The sequence below is a fragment of the Mirounga angustirostris genome, unplaced genomic scaffold (genome assembly GCF_029215605.1).
Source record: "Mirounga angustirostris isolate CCGP_5_RB_7025 unplaced genomic scaffold, mMirAng1.0.hap1 SCAF_15, whole genome shotgun sequence".
In the NCBI taxonomy this organism is placed as follows: domain Eukaryota; kingdom Metazoa; phylum Chordata; class Mammalia; order Carnivora; family Phocidae; genus Mirounga; species Mirounga angustirostris.
The window spans coordinates 14,169,449-14,188,105 of record NW_026991723.1 but is presented as its reverse complement, the minus strand read 5'-3'; the positions used below and the strand labels follow the sequence as shown (position 1 = coordinate 14,188,105).

Sequence of the window (18,657 nt, the reverse complement as noted above, 5' to 3'; positions counted from 1 at the left end):
GTGTTCCCTCTCTCGCTGTGTCTCTCTCTGTCAAATAAATAAAATCTTTAAAAAAATAAATAAATGTACTGCTCTGTTCCAAATTATTGAAAGTCTGGTGGATTCATGGACTTCTAATTACATTTTACAGTATAAATCCTACTCAGATGAAACTTGCGTTTGTATTTAAACAATTTCAAATTGTGTCGATATATTCAAGTTAAAGTCCAGAGGTCATCTAGATTGCTTCACCAAAGTTAAAGATTTTGCTTTTTTTTTTCCCCCCAGCTCTTTCAAGTCTGGAAGTTTGAGCTCATCAGGCCTTCTAAGTCCACCATGAGAAAAAGATTGGGCAGGTGGGAGAGAGACCCAAGAAAGCTTATATATCCCTGAATACATGTGAAGCTATCGAAATTGATAATTAAAACTGCTAAAGTATCTAATATAATCCCAGCTGAAAAACGAAAATATAAATTGTTATACCTCTAAAATAAAATGTAAATGCCTATGGAATAAAAGAATGATTATGTTGAGGTAATAGGATTATAGGTGAGTTTTTTTCCTTTTCTTAGACATCCTCCATGTTGCTGTTATTTTTTGTGATTAAAAAAGAAGAAAAGAAAAAAAAAACTTGTTTTTATTTTCACTATCAGAAATTGGCTCTTTTTTTTAAAAGTCTGGGCTTCTGAAATCATGATCCCAGGATAGACCACGGAGAAGTAACTCCAAGTAAGTTTTTAGCCTGGATGTCAGAGCAGCAAATAAAAGTCAAAAAAAGATTCCTTGTATTTGGATGATGATTTTTTGTGGTTTTGGGGGGAGGTGGTAGGAAATGTAACATTGTATAATATCAAAAACGTTATCTCATTGAGTACCAAGTCTAATAAGTATTTTCTAGGCAGTCCCCACATACTACATCTGTTAATGTTACAAACTTAATGCATTAACAATTATTACTTTACCATCTGTGGTCGTTTCCTCAGCTTGTTACAGCTTTGCTCACATTCATCTCATTTGTGCTGTTGTTGGCAATTACACTATATTACACTTACATGTTATAGGCCCAATAATAGGTTACAGTTGACCCTTGAACAATACAAGTATGAACTATAGAAGTCCATTTATATGCAGATATTTGCAATGAATACAGTACCATTTATTTCACTCACAGTTTTTTGTTTTTTTAATTTTATTTATTTGATGGGGCGCCTGGGTGGCTCAGTTGTTAAGCGTCTGCCTTCGGCTCAGGCCATGATCCCAGGGTTCTGGGATCGAGCCCCACATCGGGCTCCCTGCTCCGAGAGAAGCAGCTCCCTCTCCCACTCCCCTTGCTTGTGTTCCCCCTCTCACTGTGTCTCTCTCTGTCAAATAAATAAAATCTTTACACAATTAAAATTAAAACTTTATTTGAGAGAGCAAGAGAGCACAAGAAGGGGGAGCAGCAGAGGGAGAGGGAGAAGGGAGCCCGATGTGAGGCATGATCCCAGGGTCCTGGGATCGAGCCCCACATCGGGCTCCCTGCTCAGCGGGAAGCCTGTTTCTCCCTCTCCCACTCCCCCTGCTTGTGTTCCCTCTCTTGCTGTGTCTCTCTCTGTCAAATAAATCTTTTTAAAAAAAATTTTTTTTTCATTTCTAGCTTACTTTATTGTAAACATACAGTATATAATACATATATGTTAGTCAACTGTTTATGTTATTTGGTAAGACTCTGGTCAATAACAGGCTGTTAAGTTTTGGGGAATCAGAAGTTCTACATGGATGTTTGTGTAGGGTAGTGGTACCCCAACCTCCATGTTGTATATGGGTCAACTGTATGTACATATTTTATGAAATTGCTTTTTAACTCATTTAAGAAAAATGAGAAAAAATATGCATTTATAGTTTTAATGCTGTTCTCTGGTCTTGTGGTTTTGTGTTACTGTCTGACATCACTTACTTTCTGTCTGAAGACCTTCCTAGAATATCTCTTTTAAGATGAGTTGGCCTGGCAACAAATTCTTTCAGTTTCTGTTTTACCTGGGAAAGTCCTTATTTCACTTTCATTTTTCTACAGATACCTTTGCTGGATATCAGAGTCTTGGTTGATGGGTTGGTTGGTTTGTTTGTTTGAGCACTTACTTTGAATGTTTTCCCACTGCCTTCTGGCTTCCATTGTTCCTGCTGAGAAGTCAGCCATAGATCTTACTGGGCTTCCTTGTAAGTGATGCTTTGTTTTTCTCCAGCTTTTTCCAAGATATTTTCCTTATATTTGATTTTCAGCCTTTTTACTCTGATATGCCTGTCTGTGGGTCTCTTCATTGGGCTTCCTGGGTGTATAGGTTTTTGTTTTTCAATAAACTTGGAATGTTTTTTGCCATGTTCCAAATACTGTCATCTTTCTCTCCTGGTATTCTCAGTTCAAGGGCTGCAAGGATTATAAATTTGGTCATCTGCTCTGAATTATTTAGTGGGCCCCCAGGCTGCTTTGCTTTTCAGGTTCCAATGTTTGCTTTCTATTTTCCTCTGTTTGCCTTTCACACTGTTAACTGCCACTACTTGCTTCTGTGAGCTTATTTCCTCTGCTCTAACTTGATATTTCTCTGTTTCTACTCAGATTATCTAGGAAACCAGATGTAACTGAACTACTTAAAGTATGTCTAAATTAAGAGCAACATGGCTCTGCTTTTGAAGCCCTGGAAGACCATGCTTTGAGCTACAGTCTGACAGCCACGACTGAGGCTACCCCACCCTAGGTAAGCATTAGTCGCTGCCTGCCCAGGAGATTGGGTTCATCTAGAAGTTCTGGATTTGTGGGGCAGGCTGCTAGGAGCTTGCTTCTCTGGCAAATGTTATTGCTGTTCTCGTTTATGATTCTTGTTTTTAAAAAGTCATGAATTTTCAAGAAACAGAACAACATACCATTTCTAATGTTGCCACTGTTGAAACAGTGGCTTCTAAATGGCTTAGCAACAGTCTGAGAAACTTAAGAGGGAACATATGAAGTGGTAGTATGCACAATCAGCCTTGAGCTTAGCACTAATAACAGTCATTGACCAAGATGATGAATTTGAAAGTGCTCCTCTTTAAAGACATGAAGACAAAAAGGTACGCAATTGCAAACATCAAGGAATATGGAATAGAATTTAGAGTGACCTTGAAAATAAAGGAACAGGCTAATCCATAAGAGAAAGAAGCAGAATAGGAGGAAATAATGCAGTATGCTCTAAGACTAATAAATCCTTCCAAACAAATATCCACAATCAGGAGAAAGGCAGGGTAGATGCAAATACAGCCCAAATGTCCTATCAATTAAAGAGTATTTTACAATTCATGAGATACCTGCATCACAATCAAAACGTTAAAAAATTTTAAGACTGGGTTAATAATTTAAATATGAGTAAATAGTGTGGAAATGTTTTTAAATGCTAGAAATGGGCCATAATGGTGGGAGTATGACTAGGAATTAGTCTTGACCTTTCAGCACTCATTAAGCCTTTTTTTTCCATTGCATTTGGTCCCTGTATTTTTGTGCTTAAGAACCGAAGAGAAGTAAGCAAAAAACGTTGATTAAAATAATATAAAAGGGCACTTGGTAAGAAAGCCTAACAATAGCTAGTGGGTGCAGCAGTCTCTCAGGACCTTCCCATTGTTTCCCAGAAAATTTCTCCTTGAACTCCCACTCCAAGAAGGTGGAATGAGACACAAGGGATCCTGAACTGTGTACTTGCTCTTTTACTTCTACCAGTTCTAGATAGTTCTCTAAAGAGTGTCATACAGAGCACTGTAAAGAAAGAAGACCCCCAGGCCTTTCACATTATAGATCTGCCCTCCAGGACTCTGTCTGCTACCTTTATCTGTTAGGTCGAGAAACTGAAGGGCAGCGAATTTGTCTTTCCCTCTTTATATATCTTAATCCTTACCTTAGTCACTGAAAGCTTCCTGACACTTAAATTAATATTAAGGGAAGAAAATGTTCCAAAGGGGTAGGACTTTTCCTCCTGACTTTATATTATTTTCCTTTTGTATCTTTAAATTATTAGAGAAAAAACTAGCAAATCAATAGTACAAGAGGGGTTGGAGGGTGGGTAGCTCTTAGGATCTTAGACCTACTAATTAATGTCTTGGAGCCAGAGTTTCATCTTCAGTTAAAGGGTAATATTGAAAATATTCATTCTGTTGGCCTCAGAGGTTTACTGTAACGATCAAATAATAATACTAAATGGGAATACTTTCAGGGCTTTAAAGAAATATAAAAACGTAAGGGGTTGTTTATGTTCTAAGGGTGGATCTGTGTATAGAAATGAAGGTCAAACCATGAATTACCGTTAGATCATTTTTAGAGAATTTTTATTCTTCTTTTAAGATTTTATTTATTTGAGAGAGAGAAAGAGAGAGAGTGCAAGCACGAGGGGGTTGGTGGGGAGTATTAGGGAGAGGGAGAAGCAGACTCCCCGCTGAGCAGGGAGTCCGATGCGGGGCTCGATCCCAGGACCCTGGGATCATGACCTGAGCTGAAGGTAGACGCTTAACCGACTGAGCCACCCAGGCGCCTGGGAATTTTTATTCTTTTCTTTCTTTCTTTCTTTTTTTTTCTTGATAATGTGCCAATTTACTAGCAAATTTGCAGAGAACTTGAGTCTGTGCAACTCTGTGATAAATGCTGGCCCATTTCTTACTTTGGCCACATTTATATGACTGGTAGAAGTTCCTATCTGACATGCCTTAAAATGTTGGTCAGGCCGGGAAGGCACCAACAGCTGTATAAACCATAGCAAATGAGAGCAAATGCACCTTTTGTCTTGTCCAACCCTGCCTTGCTCCCTTGACGCTTTGGCTACAAATGTGTCCTATTGTCCCTAAACATACTGCCTTTGTGTTCTTAGCTTTGAGAGATAAACTGGAAAGGCAGGAGGCAGGACAAACAAATAACACTGGGACAGCTGAAATGAAAATCTCATGGTTTCGGAAAAGATTTGGTCTGCAGTGTTAAATTCTTAGTGCTCATTTTTACTAAAATTAAATTTTAAAATCCTGAATAGACTTTTTTAATCACAGGACTTCTCTACTGATAAAAGAATTATTTAAATTTAATTTGTTAGAGGGGCGTGTGTGTCGCTCAGTCGGTTGAGCGTCTGCCTTCAGCTCGGGTCGTGATCCCAGGGTGCTGGGATCGAGTTCCACGTCAGGCTCCCTGCTCTTCAAGGAGACTGCTTCTCCCTCTGCCTCTCTCTCTTTCTCTTTCTCTCTCTCTCTCATGAATAAATAAATAAAATCTTTTTTAAAAAATTTTGATTTGTTAGAGGTTTGATGTTTAACTTTTAAAACTTAACTACTAGCATGTTAATAATAAGATTTCATCCTTGTTATCAAGGATTTAAAAATGTAAATCCTTTAGTTTCTTAAAATAATACCAGATTTACCTTTATAATGAAACAAAAACACGGCCTACAAGAAGCTATATCTTGACCAAGTTCTTGTCATAAGCTGTTTATTTTCTCATTATAATTGTTAAGAGCAGAGTTACTCCTTTGCTTTATCCAAGCATCAGTGGAAAAATTCTTAAAAACAGCAATTCAGCCCAGAAGAGAGAATCCCATTAAAGGGGTTGTCCAGACAGAGTTACCATTCATTTAGCCACCTTGAAACACAAGCTAGTAAATACAAAATCTGCCTCCAACTGTCCTAGGGTTCTCCCATTACTCCCAGTGTTGGCTTCATTGAAATAAAGCTCATCTTGCGAGACTTGGAGAAGGGGTGAGGAGGAACACTTTTGTTTAAATCATTTACTGAGAAATGATCCTTCTACTGCATAATATGACATAAACTGAACAAATTTTCATTTACTTAAATTTCATCTATACATGATTTTTCTGATTATAACTAATATTGGCTTTGTTTATTTTTTAATTAAGTTCTAATATGCTGTTTTAGGTCATATAGTTCTGAGAAAAAGGTTTTTTAGATTGGGGTCCAGAAATGTTCTTCATTACTCCAACCTCTTAAATTTTCCTACTTCCCATGCCTGTCCCACCAAAAAATGTTCTACAAATTCCCAAAATAAGGGAAAACTGGAACTTAGAATACAAGTTGGTATGAGAAAAGAAGTACTCTTAAATTTATGAGATCTCCTTGTGGAGGAGATAAAATATACATCTTGCTTTTCCATCTGCACAATGCTGTTTACATCAAAGGACCATTTGATTATCTTATGAGATAATATATGTGAAAGGGCTCTTAAAATTATAATACTATACTTAATTCTAATGATTTTTTTTTATTAGGAAAAAATTAGTATGATGACTGTGTATAAAATATTTCATTGAGGGCGCCCGGGTGGCTCAGTCGGTTAAGCGACTGCCTTCAGCTCAGGTCATGATCCTGGAGTCCCGGGATCGAGTCCCGCATCGGTCTCCCTGCTCAGCGGGGGGTCTGCTTCTCCCTCTGATCCCCTTCCCTCTCGTGCTCTCTGTCTCTCATTCTCTCTCTCTCTCAAATAAATAAATAAAATCTTTAAAATATATATATATATATATTTCATTGATGCCTCCCATGAGATGCTGTTGGTGCCTCACTTACATTCCCTCACTCTTACCACTTCACACACCCAGGCCCAGTTACCACCTGCCAGCACATATATTTCTTTCCTGGAGGGCTTTCTCTTGCCACCTGAGCCAGCTGGAAGTATTACAGAGTAACATTCATTGCGAGCAATCTTTAATCAAAGACTGACGAGCTCACACCCCAGCTTCCTTGCCTCCTAGGTGGGATAACTAAGAGCCATGTGTCCTACACCGTCTCCAATTTCCCCAGAGGGATTAAGGGATTAAGCTCGAGTCACTCATTGTCCTAGCTGGCTCAATTTCATAGATTTTATTGGCTGCATTTTCCCCGATTTCATCTCCTCCTACCCTTCCTAAATCTCCTTCACCCTCCAGATAAACTGCTTGCACTGAAATTGTTGTCTTGGGGTCTACTTCTACTTCTAGGAATTCCTAAAAAGATACTGCCATTGCTTAAAACGTTTGTAACTCCTAGAGTCACTGAATCAGAGAAGTTACCTACATACATAGAAGGAACTTTGGAAAAGTAATACAATATATAGAGAGGGAACTCTGGAGCAAGAATTATCTAGATTTAAATTATCTTCTTAGCTGTGTGACTATGCAACGCTTTCTAAACCTCAGTGTCTTCATCTATAAGTGGTGGCAACATAACACTTATCCAGCCTAATTTATGGGTCTTCACAAAGATCTAATTAGATAATACATTTAAAAGAATCAGATAGGTAGGTAGACAGACAGACATTCACACAGAAATTATTGTTGTAATTATTAATTGAGGAAAGCCTCAAGGCAGCAGTTGAAATTGTGATAAATGAAGAAAGAAAGCATTTCAGGCCTGAGGCAGGTGGTTACTTTATTTTTTTTAAGATTTTGAGGCACCTGGGTGGCTCAGTCGGTTAAGCATCTGCCTTCAGCTCAGGCCATGATCCCAGGGTCCTGGTATTGAGCCCCATATCAGACTCCCTGCTCAGTGTGGAGTCTGTTTCTCCCTCTCCCTCTGCCCCTCCCCCTGCTTGTGCTCTCTTGTGCTCTCTCTCTCAAATAAATGAAATCTTTAAGGATTTCATTTATTTGAGAGAGAGAGAGCGTGCAAGAACATGAGTGGGGACCTCTCTGTTCTTACCACTATTTCACCGATCCATGCAGGTCTGTGTGTTGGCAGTGGTTAAGCATGAAGGCTTTGTCGTGGCAGTCAATCATAATGGACCCTAACAGAGCTAGACAAGATTAATCCAATGACCTCCCAAGGTTTCTATGATTTCCTGGGAGATTATGCTCTTTAGTGACCACCCTGTCTCTACACTCCTGTTTCTACGGTATTAATTCAGTTATGGATTGTCTTTCTTTTCCGTGTACAAAGTCTCTGTTTTGTATCTTAATGATTCATAGAGAGAATTCAACCTATTTCCTTGATTTACACACACACACACACACCCCACATACACACATACATACAATCCCATGAGGCAATTATACATATGTCAGATTTTATTTAAGGTTTGGAGTGGTGGGGGATTTAGAACTTAAAAGAATTAACTCTGGATATTAGATACCCCTGTTTGTAAAAGGGCCCTTAGCCATTTTTCTGCCATGTTCAAGCTGTGTCTCCTTTATTCTTGAGGCATGCCCCCAAATTTCTTTTTTTTTTTTTTCCGTATCATTATTTTTAATGTCCAGCATTTACAATACGAGGGCCAGAGCTTTCTCCCCAACTCAAGTTTATAAATTCTCAATTGGCTTGTGAGGCCAATAGGGATACTTCTTCTTGTCTAATTTGGTTTCTGGAAAGACTTCATTCAGGTCCTCAATGGTCATCTGATCAAATGGAATTATGTTCCGCATCTTCTCCAGCTCTTTTTCATATTCCTCAATCCTGGCCTTTGAGAGAGACAAAAACTCGGCACAACTTTTCACATCTTCTTTTTCTTCAGCATCCACCTGAACAGTATATTTATCCTCTGGCACAGGAACCTTCAGGGCATTAAACTTCTTCTCAAAGTCATCTACCAAACCAGCCTTCGCCACATTGGCCTTGTAGTAAGCCCAGTCGATAGCAGGTGATTTCTCAGGGAGAGTAGCCAACCTGGAGGTAAGGGTCTCATTCCAGGATTTCAGGGAGTTAGCAATGGTCTTCTGGTTTTGGGGTATGATCTCCCCCAAAGCTACCCAGTCAATGGATTTTAGAGCAAGTTTTCGTGCAGCCATCTTGAGATCCTTCACCGACCCCGGCGGCCCCTGCCCCCAAATTTCTAATCCTATCAAGGTGAAAATGTTAGCATTTAAGATCATCATTTTTAACCACTCTGCTACACAAGTATAAGTATGGAATGTCTTTGCTGATAATATTGGATGTTATGAATTACATCTATTTGTATATAACAAGTATACATTTCTCCATGACAACCAGATTAAACTTGATGTAAGGCCCAATCACTAAAATCAAATAATACTCTATCCTAAGCTAAATAAGGAAGTCCTCAGTCTACGTTTGCTTCAGAAATCAATTCTTGGTCCATTCAAAGGCTAGTGGTTGTTCGAGAGTCTCTACTCTAGTAGTGCCCCATTATTAGAAACTGTTGGAGCCCTACAGCCAAAGCACTCAGTGCCTGGTCCATATAGGCATCCCTACAATCTTTCCCATATGCAACCCATAAACTGAATCTTATGAACCTTATAAACCTGCAATTCTTCTCTCAGTGTTTAGGAATTTACCCATCTTCTGAAATTGAATTATTCTCCTCTACTTTTGAAGTCCTCTTCCTTAATTTTCTCCATTAATGAATCCTTTGAAAACAAAGATCTACATAGTTGACCTTAGCAATAAGCCCATCAATGACACAAAGACTTGTTTATTCTTCTGGGGCCAGAGGATAGTGGTGGATAACTTTTAGTCAAAGACTGAGAGAACAAGACAGCTAATTTACAGGAAGTTACTTCGCCCTGTCAAATTTTTAATAAATCAACCTGCTACGTACATTTTCTCTGTTCTAGCTCCTTGATGGTGGACATTTGAGGGAAAAAAAAAATCTGGTAGTATCATAGCTTTGAGTCCCATGAAGCCCCTCCTGGTACAAATCCCTTTTTCTAACAACTATTTGGTAGGTGTTTGTTCTTAGCATTTTTACCACAGTTGGGCAGAGGAAGAATTAGTAAACAACAGAGATGTTGGATATTGAGTAATCCATTGCTTCCAACTTTACAGATGAATAAATGCTGATCCATAGTGGTCAGGTATTGGTCCAAGAACATACAGTCACCATTAAAGCAACAACTCAGTTTAAGTCTCCTGGCTCAAAGGTATAGAGATATAAGCAGAAAGGAAATAGAGTTACAAAGAATTGGTTTTGTTTCTTGTCCTCTAGGAAAATTTGGACATGTTACTTATGTAATTGGTGTCTTTTTTCCATCTTTAAACTGTGCATTCTAATAAATACCATACACAGCTGTTGGGAGGATAAAATAACATAAGAAATGTGATGACAGTGATGTGCTGGTAAATGCTTAACAATCAGCTCTTGGAATTGATGGAGGAACCATGATTTGTGGCATTTGACCATTTTCATGGTATAAATATTCCTCCTGTTGTCAATTTCAAGCTTCCAACGGTTTAAAAAATGGCTGGCAAGATTCCTGAAAACTTAACAATCGCCTCTCACAAGCGCATACGAGCTGGCACAGACTGGCTCCAACACACCACTGAATATAAAACACTTGGCATGGAGTAGATACTCAATAAATATTAGTTGCCCTCTCATCTTCACAAGGCACAGGTTCATTTTACCATGCCATGTAACTATTGTTTTATGAACACTATCTCTTTGAACTTCCCAAGAAATGAGTTATTGTTGTAATAATCTATGTAAATAAAATGAACTCTCTTGCATGGAGATGCCGCATAACATATCACTACTTTTGAGGATATATGGGAAATACTCTAACAGTAGACAATGTGTAAAGTGCCCAGAATTCACCTTGCAGGATTCTTGTGACTTCCCAAAGAAATAGCTTAACATTGTACAGACCAGCTGAAACTGAGATAAATTTAAAGCCCATAAAGCAAAAAAGAAATAGTGATTTTAAGTAAGAAGATTTCAAATAAAATGATTTCAGATAAGACACCTTGAACTGTAATAGAGCTCTTTTTTACATGAATAACTTATACAGCATACTCCCAGATGAGTAAAAGTGACATGTTTATTTACTGTTTCTTAATGACTCCCCTGAACAATTCCAGATAGGGCAGCAACCCTATTTGTTTCCTTGTTTGCTTTAAAGATGCATTGTGGAATTCCACTTCTAGCCAAGAGGGAGTAACTGGTATAGAATTGTCCTCCCATTGTAAGCTAGAAAACTGGACACTTATGAAACAACTGTTTTCAGATATTGGGACCACAGTATGTTCACAATTGTGAGTTCTGAGATTAGAGAAACAATTTAAATGAGCCCCACAGTTTTCCTGGCTTTCTGCCTAACAGTAGGGTTGCCAGAGAAAATAAAAGATAGCTAGTTAAATTTGAATTTCAGATATGTAATGAATAATTTTTTGTCTAAGCATATATAAAAATGCAATATTGGATTTTTTCTAAATCCAGGAACCCTACTGGAAGCAATTTTTAAACTTCAGTAAAGGAAGAGGAAACTCAAATAGAGCATGCTAGTTTCTATAGGATAAGAAACAAATTCTAGTATGGTGAGGTTGAGGTGGCTGGAATTTGCAGGGCAGAATACTATAAGCGAGCAAGCTGCATATGGAAAGAGCCCCAGAAATTTTCACAAGGGTCCTCCTAGTCAATTGGCTGAATATTTCCCTATGTATGCATAGAGTGAAATTCCACAACGCCAGGCAAAAAAAAAAAAAAAAAAGACTTTTCACACAGGACTTGAGGACATTTGAGTTCCATCCATCTGGGTCACAGAGACTTCTTTGAACATTTGGGGTCATCAAAAGAGATCTGAGAAGGATCGTGCCTTGGTAATAAGGCTAATTAACCCTAGAATAAAGTCAGCACTACACCCATGATAGCAAAGCTTTAAAGCAAGCTTCAGCAGAATCAAGGTGATCTGCAGATAAATGAACTGCCTGCTAAAACTAATTTGAACACTTATTTATTTTTTAAAAGATTTTATTTTATTTTTTATTTTCTATTTTTTTTTAAGATTTTTATTTATTTATCTGAGAGAGAATGAGAGACAGAGAGCATGAGAGGGAGGAGGGTCAGAGGAAGAAGCAGACTCCCTGCCGAGCAGGGAGCCCGATGCGGGACTCGATCCAGGGACTCCAGGATCATGACCTGAGCCGAAGGCAGTCACTTAAGCAACTGAGCCACCCAGGCGCCCAAAAGATTTTATTTTTTTATCAGAAAGGGAGAGCGCACAATTGGGGGAGCGACAGGCAGAGGGAGAAGCAGGCTCCCAGATGAGCAAGGAGCCCGATGTGGGACTCGATCCCGGGACCCCAAGATCATGACCTGAGCCAAAGGCAGATGCTTACCCAACTGAGCCACCCAGGCAGCCCTAATTTCAACACTTTTTGAAGAGAACAACAAAATCTCAACCTTCCAAAATATAATATACATAATGCCCAGCATCCAATAAAAAATTACTAGACATGTAAAAAAAACCAAACAAACAAATTCTGTTCTATAACCTGGAAAAAAATCATAGATCAAAAATAACAGAAATGATGGAATTAGCTAATGGGGAATGTAAAACCGTTATTATAAATATGTTCAAAGATTTAATGGAAAACCTAAAATGAGAAGAAAAAGCTATACAGATATAAATAGGCCATATGATTTGCCCTTCTAATGCCACTTTACTTGAGGCAGATATTGTGTTCCATGAGTACATACCATCTTAATAGGACATGAAAGCAGGAAAAAACTATCTGAATCATCATTTGCTATAATCCTATGTAGAAAAAAGTGGAGGTAATCCAGAGAAGATTGAATTTCTCCTTCAATGTTCATACTCAGAGTGTACAAGAAAATAATTAAATCTCCACTGTAAATCATCCAAGAAAATGCAGATCTGAAAGATAAGCTAGGGCACCTGGCTACCCAGTCAGTAGAGCACGCAACTCTTGATCTCAGGGTCATGAGTTCCAGTCCCATGTTGGGTGTAGAGATTACTAAAAAAAATAAATAAGTAAACATTAGAAATAAATAAATAAAATCTTAAAAATAATAATAATAAGCTTTTGCCCTGAATCACTCTGTTTTAGAAATGGATAGAGGTGGCTGTAGAACCTAGCTTATAATATGATTGCAGAGGAGGTAGGAGGAAATGGAGCTTATACAAATTATGTTGCAGATAGGCTGTTAAATGTTTTCTCCTCTGCACTACATGCAAGTATGTTGATGTGTTTTGCATTTGGAATGTTGAGCTATTTCGCATTTGGAATGTTGAGCTATTTAGATGCATGTTGAGGAGGATTCATTGGTGCTTTTTAATCAGAATAAAAAGGGAAGCATATTTTTGTTGCTAAAGAACTTCTAGGTTAGCTTCTCTATTATTCTCTATAGCTGTTTTCTTTCCACATTCTCCTTGAAATACATGAAAAACTATGTATTTCATCTTTAACCTCTAATTTTACCCCTTATCTCTCCCTTTCTTCCTTCTCTTCCCTCTTTTGCTCTTCATTTGAATCCCATTGAAAATTTTCTTTCCCAACCCAACAATAGATAATTTTCCCGTGCTGTTCTAACTTGGATAATAAAAACAAACAGTACCCACCAAGGAATCCATGCTTATTACCTCATGGTGAAAAGTGAAATCTTTTGTATGGGCTCCTTGCTCTGCGGGAGGCTGCTTCTCCCTCTCCTCCCCACTTGTACTCTCTCACTGTCTCTCCTTCTCTCTCTCTCTCAAATAAATAATAAATAAAATCTTGAAAAGAAAAGAAAAATAACTGACTGAGGGCACCTGGCTGGCTCAATTGGAAAAGCATGCGGACTCTTGCCCTCAGGGTCATGAGTTTGAGCCCCACATTGGGTATGGAGATTACTAAAAAAAATTAAAATAAAAATGTAAGTCAGATCATGTCAGTCTTAAAAAAAAAAGAACTGACTGATTTATTGATATATCATGAGGTTAAACAGGGTCCAGCCTGCTGACACAACTGTATTGTGGGGGTGGGGCTAACCAGGTTTTGTTTATTTAAATTAGCCGACTGAAATTTGTCATCCCACCCCCCCCCAGCACATATGTTTTAAGAAGCATATAGTAGGCACAGTGCTAAGAGAATACATTTTCTTCTATTGTCAAACTTTTTTTTTTTTTTTTAAGATTTTATTTATTTATTTGACAGAGAGAGACAGCGAGAGAGGGAACACAAGCAGGGGGAGAGGGAGAGGGAGAAGCAGGCTTCCCGCGGATCAGGGAGCCTGATGTGGGGCTCGATCCCAGGACTCTGGGACCTGAGCCGAAGGCAGACGCCCAACGACTGAGCCACCCAGGCACCCCTCTATTGTCAAACTTTATATGACATTAGATTACACCATATTTTTAATTCAAACATAAGTAGCCATGCTCAAGCCTTAGCATTTTTAGACACAACTTCAGAGAATGAAGAGATTCTAAAGAAGATGCCAAAAACAACATCAAATTCAAACTGCCATAGACCTTAGCAGATTCAGGTCACACTGTCTTGGAAGAGACCAAAGACTTTCCCAGATTAACCTCTTGTGAACAAGATGAGAAACCAACTGAACCTTTTCAATATACCCTGAGGATAACATCCTGTTCTTGCAAAGCCTGTGATCAAATGAGGGCAAGGATGGGAAGAGGAAAACATCAGGGAAATGCTAAATGGCAAAACTCATCTGGATACAAGAAGAATGAAGAGAAAAAAAGGAGAAGAAGAAATAGACATGTGGAAAGGATAGTTTTGATTCTTGGGGGAGAGAAGGATAGAAAATTGATATGTTCTTGTTCAGAGAATTTCTAGTCGGACCATTACGACTGGCTGGAGAAGGAAAGAGTGAGGTTTTACAACATATATACAAAGATTTATTTGGATTTTTTAACTGTTCACCAGGCTTCTGGTTGAAAGTATTTAACAGTATTCTGGATACTAAACAGGGCCACATAATGAGTTTATTTCTATGATTTGGGAGGAAAAAATTAAAGACCATTATCCAAAGAATCAGAATACCTAACAAAGCTCTAATTCCTGAGGATATCAGACTAAAGCTGGTAATAGACTCAATATGCCCAGAAATGGCATGTTGTATTTGTGTTCATAATTGCTTGTCAAAGCATTTCTTTAAAGATTATTTATTTTTAGAGAGAGAGAGAGAGCAAGTCAGGAGAGGGGCAGAGAGAGTATTTTTTTTTTTTAAGATTTAATTTATTTATTTGAGAGAGAGAACATGAGCTGGGGAAGGAGCTGAGGGAGAAGCAGGCTCCCTGCTTAGCAGGGAGCCTGGCGTGGGGCTCGATCCAGGACTCCAGGATCATGACCTGAGCCAAAGGCAGACACTTAACTGACTGAGCCACCCAGGGAGAGAGAGTCTTAAGTAGACTCTGCACTGAGCCTGAAGCCTGACACAAGGCTCGATCCCACGACCCTGAGATCATCTTCTGAGCTGAAATCAAGAGTCAGACGCTTAATGGGTTATGCCACCCAGGTGCCCCTGTCAAAGCATTTTTTTATGATAGCTCCTTCTAAATCCTTGTCAGATAATTCCAAATTTGTATAATCTTGGTATGGTGTCTATTGATTGTCTCTTCTCATTTAAGTTGGAATTTTTCTGGTTGCTGATGTAAGTGATTTTCAGTTGTATCTTGGGCATTTTTTTTTTAGATTTATTTGTTTATTTTAGAGAGAGAGCACGAGTGGGAGGGACAGAGGAAGAGGGAGGGAGAATCTCAAGCAGATTCCACACTCAGTGGACTGAGTGGACTTGATCTCACAACCCTGAGATCACGACCTGAACCAAAACCAAGAGTTGGTCACTCAACTAACTGTGCCAGACAGGCGCCCCGTATCTTAGACAAAATTTTTGGTATTATGTTACAAGATTCTAGATCATCTTCTGTTTTAGCAGGTGTCCTATGACACCACAGCAGTGGAGGGAAGGTGGTGATGCTTTATTACTACCAGGTGGTGTGGAAGTTCAGATTCCCCTCTTGGCCTCCATTGAACCTTGAGATGGGAAGCAGAAGAGCATCTCATTGTTGCTGGGTGGAGATGGGAGTTCAGGATCCCCACTGGGGCCTCTGTGGACACTGCACGGGGCTGGGAAGCCTAGTTACCACTGGAATGTGGTAAAAGTCCTAGCCTTCCACCCAGCACTCTCTGATACCACCTTGGCAGGAAGTGGTGCCTCATTACCACTGGGTGGGGATGGAATTACTGGCTTCCCTCATGGACTTTACTGACAACCTGGGGCAGAAGTTCGGGTGATCTCATTACTACCAGGTGTGAATAAAAGTTCTGACTCCCCAGTCGACCTTCTTGACACCACCCAGGGGGAGAGCACAAAACTGCCTTGATACAGTTGAGCAAGGGCAAAATTCTAGGCTCTTTCCTCACATTTTTTCCATGGTATTTGGCTGGAGTAGAGCAGTTATTGTCTGAAAGTTACCAGTTTTGCTAGGCTTCCCCTTTCCTTATCCTATAGCTAGAGAGAGCTGACTTTTCTTGGGGCTTTTCTTTTTCTTTTTTTCTTTTTTTTTTTGGTATGCATCTGTTGGCTTCTCTAGCACTCAGTTTGTGCTATATGAGTCAGGAAGAAAACCCTTGTCAGGCGCCTGGGTGGCTCAGTTGGTTGAGCGACTACCTTCGGCTCAGGTCATGATCCTGGAGTCCCGGGATCGAGTCCCGCGTTGGGCTCCCTGCTCAGCAGGAGTCTGCTTCTCCCTCTGACCCTCCCCCCCTCATGTGCGCTCTCTCTCTCTCATTCTCTCTCTCAAATAAATAAATAAAATCTTAAAAAAAAAAAAAAAAAAGAAAACCCTTGTCACCATGCTTCTTGGGTCCTGAGATCCCTAGCAGGCCTGCCTCCTCTCTACCTTTTAGAACCTTCTTTATAGTCAGTATCCAGGGTCTTTAGGTGTACTTAGCCAGAGGAGTAGGGAGATGTGTGTCTACTCCATTTTGTCCCAGAATTGGAAACTCAATTCCAGATACCTGTGGTTCTGCTGTCACTACAATGGTTCCACAAAGAAAAATGGACATTCAAGCCTACATGCTTTTTATTGCTAACACTCACCACCCCTAAGTTTCAGTCCATGTAAGTGGACTGGATGGAAAGGGTTTCAGCTCCACACCTACACAACATAGCTTTGCCCCTCCAGTGTCAGTGCAGCAGGGGGGCAAGTAAGACCATTCTGGCGCCAGAAATCTAAATTTCCCAGGTGTTCGGTTATGTGCCTCTGGCTTGGGAAGTGAGGTCTACTGGCTGTGCTTCTTCAGAGAACATACCTGCCAAGATCAGATCTCTGTTCTCTATCATGGAGGCTTCATCTTCTTTCATGCCATTTTAGAGCTTAATTGACTCTTTGTCTCCTGCTGATAAGTTCTGCATTGGGTTAAGAGAAGGAACCGTCACTTTTATATATTTCCAATGTAGTCTCTAAAAACCAACACAAGCACGGCAAAGCTTTAAGGCACCCAACCAATGAGACAAAAAGGAGCTAAGATCCAGCCCAGGCTCTGCTTGCCAAATCATGTACCCACAGGGCTGCATCACCCAGAGGGGGTGCCTTTTTCAAATGTGCACAAAGGCTCCCTATAAGCAATCAGCTGGGCTCTGAACCTGACAATAGCCGTATTCCAGCATCTCAAAAGAAATACTCTCTTGTATTCTATAAACTCATTATACTTGAATATTCAATTGATCCTCATACATAATTTATATCATCACTTCAAAATAATTTATTTTCAGATTTTCAGGCCCATTAAAATGAGCTCTGAATCATCTGAGATTGAGCACACTGCAAATTTTGGCCAAGGTCAAATTGGCTTTTTAAAAGGAATTTCCTGGGACGCCTGGGTGGCTCAGGCATTGGGCGTCTGCCTTCGGCTCAGGTCATGATCCCAGGGTCCTGGGATCGAGTCCCGAATCGGGCTACTTGCTGGGTGAGGAGTCTGCTTCTCCCTCTCCCTCTGCTGCTCCCCCTGCTTGTGCTCTCTCTCTCTCTCTCTGACAAATAAATAAATAAAGATATTTAAATAAATAAGTAAATAAATAAATAAAAAGGATTTTCTGTCATTATCTCCCTGGGTCTGCACCTTCCCATGAGTAAGGGTTGTTAATTATCAGGTGCCGTTCAGGTAAGTTAGGCTTCCTGATATGCACAATTCTCTGTCCCTTAGCTATGAGCAAAACCTTCTCCTGCTGCCCTACTGTGTGACAGATCAGTATGTCCTTTCAGGCAATTCAAACTTGTTGCCTTCTTGGAATGGCCACATCACTGATTAAATCTGGATACTGAAGTTTACAACAGGTCACTAAGGAGATGGGAGAAAAGGCCCATTATTTGTCTCCGTAGTCAGCTAGTGGCCACTTAGTGGATACATCTCTACTCACAATAAAAGCTTTAATTTCCTTGGATTAAATAAACTTTAAAAAATTAGCCATTGGTCCTAGTCTTACTATAAACCAAGTGGTGATTTAGGTGTAAACATTTGGCTCACATCAAGACAAATAACAAGAGCACCAAAGCATACCCTAATTTCTTCCCTTTTTTTAAACTTATTTATTCATTTTTTAAGATTTTATTTATTTATTTATTTGACAGAGAGAGACACAGCGAGAGAGGGAACACAAGCAGGGAGAGTGGGAGAGAGAGAGGCAGGCTTCCCGCGTAGCGGGGAGCCTGATGTGGGGCTCGATCCCAGGACCCTGGGATCATGACCTGAGCCAAAGGCAGATGCTTAACGACTGAACCACCCAGGCGCCCCCCCCACCTTTTTTTTAATTGCAGTATAATTACAGTGTTATATTAGTTTCAGAAGTATAATATAGTGATTGAGCAATTCTATACATTACTCAGTGTTTATCACAATAAGTATAGTCTTAATCCCCTTTACCTATTTCACCTATCCCCCCGACTTCCCCTCTGGTGACCACCAGTTTATTCTCTATATTTAAGAGTCTGGTTGGAACACCTTGGTGGCTCAGTCAGT

General features: G+C 39.7%; 1 protein-coding gene and 1 long non-coding RNA gene across 2 annotated transcripts in view; one reads left to right on the top strand and one right to left on the bottom strand.

Moving 5' to 3' along the window:
- Window positions 1-1,351: 1,351 nt before the first annotated feature.
- The window catches only part of LOC129046034 (uncharacterized), a 36,812-nt gene continuing 19,506 nt past the window's right edge, over window positions 1,352-18,657 (top strand). The window contains exon 1 of the long non-coding RNA XR_010407726.1: window positions 1,352-2,711. This is a non-coding gene — a long non-coding RNA (uncharacterized LOC129046034). The remainder of the gene's footprint in view (window positions 2,712-18,657) is intronic.
- Window positions 8,161-8,750, bottom strand: LOC123849323 (ATP synthase subunit d, mitochondrial-like). The gene has a single exon (XM_064579019.1). The coding sequence runs from the start codon at window positions 8,724-8,726 to the stop codon at window positions 8,241-8,243; it is 486 nt and encodes a 161-aa protein (XP_064435089.1). The 5' UTR covers window positions 8,727-8,750; the 3' UTR covers window positions 8,161-8,240.